Source organism: Trichechus manatus, unplaced genomic scaffold (assembly GCF_000243295.1).
Source record: "Trichechus manatus latirostris isolate Lorelei unplaced genomic scaffold, TriManLat1.0 scaffold00085, whole genome shotgun sequence".
Taxonomy (NCBI): domain Eukaryota; kingdom Metazoa; phylum Chordata; class Mammalia; order Sirenia; family Trichechidae; genus Trichechus; species Trichechus manatus.
The window spans coordinates 9302187-9310793 of record NW_004444021.1 but is presented as its reverse complement, the minus strand read 5'-3'; the positions used below and the strand labels follow the sequence as shown (position 1 = coordinate 9310793).

General features: G+C 37.6%; 1 protein-coding gene across 3 annotated transcripts in view; it reads right to left on the bottom strand.

Annotated features, from left to right (window-relative positions):
• Window positions 1-17: 17 nt before the first annotated feature.
• The window catches only part of ADAM22 (ADAM metallopeptidase domain 22), a 228855-nt gene continuing 220265 nt past the window's right edge, over window positions 18-8607 (bottom strand). For all 3 annotated transcript variants that reach the window (XM_023736074.1, XM_023736073.1, XM_023736069.1), the window contains 2 exons: window positions 5882-6005; window positions 18-2544 (listed from right to left, as the gene is read on the bottom strand). In XM_023736074.1, the coding sequence (XP_023591842.1) occupies window positions 2524-2544; window positions 5882-6005 (145 nt within the window). In that variant the 3' untranslated portion in view covers window positions 18-2523. The remainder of the gene's footprint in view (window positions 2545-5881; window positions 6006-8607) is intronic.

Here is an 8607-nt window from a genome sequence, read left to right as displayed (position 1 = left end):
TCTCTTTGCACCTCAAAAAAAAAAAAAAAAACACTTGGAGGATGACTATAAACTATATACCTCTGGAGCAACCATGCCTCCCAAAAGGCACATAATAATGATTTTCATTTGAAATAATTTTCATGTAAAAATAATTAAGGTGAGGGAAGACAGAGAGAGACTTGCAGAGGGAGAGGGAAGAGTAAAAACGAGATCTGTTGACTACTTAGCTAGCCCATTTATAGATTCTTTCAGTTTAGGGCTTGTATAACTATAACTAGGAAGCATAAGGTACCTTACATTCAAATCTATAAACTCTTTTATAGTCAAAATAAACCCTATAACATTAGCTTTTTATACACTCAATACCAGAAAACATTCAGAGCACATTAAAAAGTGATCATGGTCAAAAGCCACTTTATTTGCTACATTTTTAAATCTGTCTACCCTTCTGTCCTTGGCTTGAGTCATGTGGCAACAATGCCCAATGTTCACGCAGGCCTTAGTCCAACTGGATTGTTTTATGGTAGTACCAGCAATCACATCCCTTCCTGTCATTAAAAAAATGTGATTTATACCATATATTTTTGGATGCTTAGATTACTTTTTAAATGTTTTCAAAGACTTTCAGAAGAGAGGTCTATTACCGAAGAAATAAACACGCAGAGTATGAAACATTGCTTTCTAACTTTAGGCTTCAATTCAGCCACCTAAGATGACTGGTTATGGGGAGGAAATGGAGTCTGTCCATAGACATTACTGGGGAAAAGCAAATTTAGAGGGCATTTCCGAAATCTTACCTGCAGATTCCATTCATCTCAAGAAAAAGGACAGAAAATGAGGAAATTCTGAAAAAATTCACATACAGAACATCTGACTGATCCTATCAATTTCCGAGTTCACAAGAGTAGCCTTGCTAGGGTAGCTTTCTTTTAGCCAGATGGCTGTATTATAATAGCTACCAAACTTTGGTTTTAAAGGAGGGGCTTTTAATACAGATTTCTCACTTTTCTATAGATTAAAAAAATACAGGGTCCAAAACATCAGATTCTTTCCCCTGCCAGCTGTTTGTGAAACTTCACAGTTGCTGCACACCTGTGGCCTGAGGCTTCATTTAGCACCTTCTGGCCTGTTGACGCTTTCCAACCCAGACTGTAGAACCTTCATCATCTTGCTTCAGAGTCAGTGCTGAATGACCTGTTGGGTCTCCTTAAGTCACACCGATGACAAATATCTTTAATAAACAGTGTAAAAGTTTTTGCTTTTTTTTAAACAAGTCATTCATTTCACACATAAGGGTGGCTAAAAAGTTGTTTTTTTTTTTAAGGAATAAAACTTCAGGCCATAAAGGATTAGAGTATCAACAAGTTGGAAGCTACAGATTTGCCAGCAGCTGTAGCCTCACACGTGTCTTCGGTGCACTTGTTTCATCTCAGCAGGACATTCTACTGTGAGGCTCACAAGCCTCCAGGGTGAGACCAGCAGGTGTACTCTGGTACTGAAAGATAACAGCTGCTGAGGCAGGCATTGTATGCCACCAGATGACGAGTGGACAGGCTGGATGAGTCATCCCCAGGGACCAGCAGCAGAGTGTCTCAAGGCAGGACAGCAGCTGCACTACTGAACTCTTGGCTCCAGCAAGCTGTGGAGGCCACAAGATTTGTTGGGCATTTTGTTCATTTGCTCAATGAACCACTCAATAAAACTACCTCCAGACAGTCCACAATTTAAAGGGATATCACGTTTTGGACCAATACTAATTATGGAGAGACAAATTTACCGCATTGACCACTATGTTTACATCATCTGCTTACAATCTTTAAGGATCATTTGATGGATGATGACGATGTGATTTGTAACTGATTATTTTTAGGCATTTGGCAAAATACACTTGTGTGTAACAACTGTTTGTTTTGTTTAATTTTAAAAATGTTTACGTATGTACAATTGTCCTTGTGTGCTGATATAAATATGAAAAGTAAAAAACAAAAATAAAAATACATGTTTAAAGTTAGATATGGGATACTGGCCTTTCAAAGCTTAAAAGTCCTGCAGAAAAATCCTATATGCCTTAGCCCTGCATGCTAGTTGCTATTATGGGATGTTGTTTCCTTAAATGTAGAAAACAATAAACAGAAGCTTCATGCACATAGCATTACTGTCTACAATGAGAATGTGCTTCAGAATGTCAAGTTATGAATTCACTATAGTCCCTTAGGAAACTTGCTACATTTGGGTCATGTAAGATAGTGATAGTTCTACATATATCTGTCATGCGGATTATCCATTAACATACCAGTCCCTTTACTGTTCCATGTGATAGTGTAACATTTCAGTGGTTCTTTTCATGGTTCAGTTAAATCCTAAGCCAATGACAAAAAGAAAATGATATCCAGATGTGGTAATCAGCTTCCTCTCCTCCGTGGCATCTAAGGGTCTTCGGGTTGTCTGAAGAGCAGATAGATTTGCAGTGATTCCTTGAGGTTGGGTTTCTATAAAAGTTGAAGTGAACAGTTTCGATGTGTCACATGTAAACAGTTGATCTTAAATGGATGTCTCCCATAGCTGCACAACAGAGAAGGGCAAAAATATACATTGTGAAAACAGGAAACATATATTCTAAATCATGAAGATGAAAAACATTTAGTTGGTTCCACCCATACATATGATTGTGGAAACACACTCTTGCCAAGTCTAATAAATGGATAAAATAAACACTCTAATTTTTAGCTGTCTCTTTTCTCTAAACCTCTGTCTCAACCTTTTTAACAACTGCTTCCTTTTGATACAAAAAATCTCACATCCTTATTTAATTTACTTGAAATTTTGAATAAACATTGTGTATAAAACAAATCTGAAATATTAAACTACATGTCTTTCTTTTCCCACAGAATACTGATACAGCCAGCTAGTGCCGTGGTTCTCAACTCCAGCTGCACATTACAATGATCTGGGGAGATTTTAAAAGTTTCACTGCCCAGGCTGCACACCAAACCAAGTAAATCAAAATCTCTCTGGGTGAGACACAGGCATCAGCATAGTTTAAAAGTTCTCTAGACGATTCCCAGGTACCGTCAAGGCTGAGAAACACTGACTTCAGGGAAATGTGATTCCATCAATACCATCATCACCCATTTAAAAATCTGAGTGGGCTATCCAGTCTCCAATTCCATTCCCACCTCCTAGAAAAGTACTCCCTCTCAGGAGTTGATGTTATCAGAGTAAAATGGTACATTCAGGGCATGATGTCACTTCCTGAATTCCCTCACCCTTAACCTCTCCTTGCCTCTATCACCAGCTCTTTACACTGGCCCTGTTGAGATCCATCTTCTATAACGTTCAGTAATTGCCTTAATGGACTGAAAGCAACTTTGGCACAATTAAATATGAATCCAATTGAGTACATCAAAGAAGACCAATTAAAAAAAAAACGATTATAAAATGTGTTCCCAGAAAACATGATTTTCATATAATTATTATAAACACGAACAAAGACAGCCTGAAACCAGTGTGACTTAGATTGTATCCAATTTCCATCCAAATTCCATTTTCACTGGACATTTGGGGGATGTCATTGTGTTACCTAATGAGATTCTGGGAAAGAAAAAGGAGAAAAAGCCAAGAGACTAAGCGGATGTTTCTACATAGGCTCCATTAATATGTTCTCTCAAATCTTCACAGAAATCTTGTTCTGAATACCCAGGTTGGCTACTCAGTAAGGATTATGGTAAAGCCACCTTTGCCATCTACCTTAGGTCTGCTTTATATTTACATAAATATATATTTGTATACATGTGTATATATTGATATATCTTTTTTCATCAAAAGATACCTCCCTACCCTATGCCCTTTGGGAACCAAAAGGATCTCTCAGTGTGATCCCTCACAATGAGAGGGTCATTGTGAGCTGATGATACCTGTTGGTGGAGAGGAATGAAAAGAAACGGTTAAGGAGGGACTTGCAGGGTATCTGTGGCATCTGAACTTAAGTTTGGATTATGTGATGGAGGAATGAAAAGTTTAGGCTTTGGCCTCTGAGAGCCTCAGTTTCCTCACGTATGGTTATGAAGATTAAATAATAAGTGGCAGCTTACAGAAAGAAGAAAGGAACAAATGAATGACACAGGGGAATCCTGAGTCATTACAAGTGATGAAAGAGGAGCAAAGAATTCTAAGCCACCACTTGAAACAGACCTAACTTTGGCATGTCTGTGTGGCTGCAACGGGCGGGGAGGGGGAAGGTGACAGGAAGGTCTGCTTGACTGATTATCTTCCCAGCCCACAAAGACAGCCCAGAGACAGGGGCCATCCATTCTGGAAGACTTCACCACAGAGGCTCATGTGGATGTGCCACAAGGGATAGAACCAATCAGGCCTTTCATACAACTACACCAGTGGTCACAGTCTTATCAGTCATTCTGTTCCACCGAAGGAAGGGGCTATGGGCCAGTCATTTCTTCTAGGAAGGTGCCAATTTCACAGGTCTGTCATATGAGAAGGTCTCAAACAACCTGAACCATTGCATGACAACAGCGGAGACAGTGTCCCCAACTTGATGGAATAAGAGAGCAATGTAAACAATTTAGTGGAAAAAACAGTGAAGTGTTGTACCTGGACAATTCCCCAGGAAGAGAAGAAAGACATGAGCCTTAGGTTTCATTATCACATACTCGTATGATGAACAACCAGATGCCTATAACAAATCTTTTTTAAGGCCAGAAAACTGTGTACTGAGAATCTGAGTCTTCTTCTTCTTCTCTGTCTTTTACCATTTCCCATATTAGCATGTAAAGATAATTTTTTATGATTAACAAAAACACCGATTGTCTTCTTTTGATCATGTGAGCTAATCAATGATTAGTATTTTCTTAGTGGCTTTGAGTTGAGTGAGTTAAAATTTGAATGATATGTTTTTACTTTGCACTCCATAAATTAGGTTCAGGATCAGAGACTTTGAAATATCTTTCAAAACCAAAAGGTAAAAGAACCAGGATCCACAGACAAACAAATCTGCCCAGGCTTTTAAAGTTCTAACTTTTTTTTTTGGGCAACATTACTTCTGAGAAGATCAACATTATTGTATAAGTGACCACAGCAGAGCCTAGACATCAATAAAGGCCATTATTCTTTGGTTATATCTTCCACTTAAGCCTCTAAGGGCTGGTCTGCCCCTCTGAACACTCCATCTCAAATTTCACATAATGGATGTGTTCTGGGAATGCTGTGAGACAGAATGGAACCATGATTACAATATAAAATGGGACTTACTATTTAAAGGAAACTTCAGGTGATTCACTTTTTTATAAAAATAATCAGTTCCTCCATATGTTTTTAAATTTGGCACTTTTTAAAATGTAAAAAGCAGCAAAACTGAGCCACACGTTTTGCCATATTCTTCTAATATTACTGCAGGGCCCCTTTTCCTAGTATTCAAATTCCATCCTTATCCCCAAGACATGGTCTGATTTTCTGTCACAGGCTCCCATTCCTAAAATCCTATTGGGTGCTATTAGCCAGTGGAAGGCATGAGTAAGTAATCTGGGATATAAACAAGGCTAATTTACTTAAATCTATCACTTCCAGGTATGTTTAAAAATTGATAAGGCAAAATAAATTCTGTTTTTTCTATTCCAAGTTGCAATATATTATCTACAATGAATAATAAAAGATATAAATAAACTTATTTGTTAATACACACCAAATATCTTTAGAATTTATCAACATAGATAATTTACAAATAGAAGTCTGAACCAAAAAACTTCCAAAAATCTTACTTTCAAAGTTAATTTTTTTGATTTTTTTTAATTAAGAAAGAAAAATGGCTTTCTCTTTTAAAATATTCGCTCCTAAGATAAATGCTAATGACTGAGGATGTAAGCATATGGAAGAAGCTTCCACCTACCCTGGCACTTTGTCGGTTCACTTTCTTCTCTTCATCGGGAAGTGGAGGCATTGGGTAAGGGTATTTTCTGCTGGAGGCAATAGATCCAGTTGATGAAGAAGGAGACTTCGCAGGAGATAAAGTCCTGAGATGTTGAGAACATATGAAATAAATATCATTTGATTGCCTAATCTCAATTTCAAATATCTGAAAAATAAGTTCAAATCAAATCCTCCGAGTTCTACTTTCATAGGCCACTACTGCACAGGCTTAACTACGGGGAAGTTACTTTGTCATTCACAACACCGGAATGCTGTAGTTTTATCTTCCTAACTTCATAATTGGAATGGATTACTTAGATGTTAGTACATAGAATCATACTTTTCAACTAAAAAGCCAATAACGAAGTTTCCTATAGAACAGATAAAAAGGTAAAATGGAAAAGAGATAAAATATCCTAAGAGCTCATAATGGTAAATTAAGTGCAAAACATATGTATATACTGACTTATTTTTACCACTTAATGTAATTTTTTAAGTACAGTAATTCCAATTACATCTTAAGATCTTAAAATACAAAACAATATAGTTATTAGTTGCCAAGTTGCACACCAGTTTACACCAAACTCATGCATTCAAACGCCAGTGTGTTAGTTGTGAAAGAACAAATGCAATACAGGGGAGTTAATAAGAAATTAGTAAACATGCACGCAGTAAAAGTGCAGAGTTTAAGCCAAACAGAGTCTGATGAGAACATACAAAAATGGTCTGATTAGTCCCTACAATCAGCATTTCTCTACAGGGGAGGATTCTAAGCCATACCAGTGTTACATACACTTGTCATGTCAATAAGGTGGCTATACTTTATTGACTGGAATTTTACTAAAACTAAACAAAACAACAACAAAAACCCTTCCTGTTTTGAGAACATGGGTTCTCTTTATCATGGAGATAATTCCATATGAAAGGTCTGGATAAGCTGTTGATGTATTATGCTGTATTTGTTTGATTTTACAAATGCAGTGGTAATATGTGACTAAGCTGGGTACACTGGGAAAGCCCATACTTTGGTGCTAACTTGCTTTTAAAGTGGGGGAAAAAAAAAACAGCTGAGAGTGAAAAACATCAACTTACAACATATCAATGGAAAACAGAGGTGATAAGTCTGCAGTAGCTACCCTATTCACAAATGTCACCACTACACATGCATGAACTCAATTCCTGGTGCAAGGTGGTAATGACCCACATCACTGAACTGGCTACACTGCTGCATTGTAAGAACTTATTTCAGTAGGATGTACCTCATCAGCTGTGGGTGACTGACCCAGCCTGGGAATGGCAGGGGTAGCAGTGGTTAGAGGATGATCTGCTGCCAGTACTGTATTCAACAGCATAAAGATGTCCTTTTTCCTCCCTTTTAAATCTTGGTCCCTATCTATACATCCTTTGCTCTGGTTCTGCTGTAGTTTTCAACTCAGTTTCCATTTTATGGACACTGAATTCAAGTTAATGTTTGGAAACCATTTTTCCTACAAACCTTAAGATGCAAGTGAACATTCTTGCTCACTTTTAAGTATCAAGAGTGGTTCAGCTCACTTTTAATCTGTAACTCCTCTAACATTTCCTCTATTTTTGATAAACTGCCAAGACAACGCCTTACTGTGAACTGCTAGAACATAGCAGCTATTTATTTTAATGCTCACCACAGCTGAGCAGATAGGAGTAACCAAGAATATCAGTACTTCAAATCCTCCGAAGTGCTAATAGGGTGTCACTGCATATTTTTGTAATTCAGCAATTAAATTTTCTCCTTTAATTTTAGGAAAACATTTCAAATAGAACTATGATTTTTAGGAAATAAATTCAATGTGTGTAAAATGAGGACAAACTTTCAGACATTTAAACACATCTTCCTATAATAAGGGATATTAACTTGGTTTCAGATTTTTAGCCTAAATCACTACTGATAAAATGTCCAAGTTCAAGTTCAGGTTCACAAATAACCAAGTCTTGTTTACATTAGGCGATAATGAAAAACTAGTCTTCTTTTTAATTTCCTGCAGTATGTGTGTCCATAAGCATGAGCTGTTGGCTTACAGCCTCAGTCATGCCAGTCATTCACTTGGTCACTGGTCCAAATGACCACCCTTGAACACATACAAGGCCATTGCAATAAGGTATGCAGAAAATCCAGTCTTCCCCTCAAATATCTTCTCATGGCCAAAGCCAATAATGAGTTAAAATAGAAACAGGAGGTACTCTCCAGAACCACAGAGAAACTGCACATACGCTACATCTCTTGTTAACACACTAGTTAATTGACACTTTGAACCTTGAGGGGAACAGAAGTCAAGCAGGACAGTTTTAGTAGGGGTAAGGTGCAACAGGCCCTGGAGGTCGGGTTGTGTGTGACAGCATAAAGGTCATGATCTGTGGGATGGGGAGCACCAGAGTAGGAGTCAGAACGAGAGTAGAGAACAAGGCAGGGCAAATCAGTTTAAGGAAAATAAAAACAAACTCCAAATTTCTCACAAATATCTAAGGAAGACATTTCTTCAGATCCTTCTCCAGGCTCTTTTCTGACCCTAGTTACTTGCCTGGTAGGTCCCATTCTGATTTTCACTTAAAACCAGATGTTAACTATTATCATTATTACATTTTCACAAACCACAATAACCATGTTGTTGTTGTATGTCCTCGAGTCGATTCTGACTCGTAGTGACTCAATATAACAGAGTAGAACAGTCC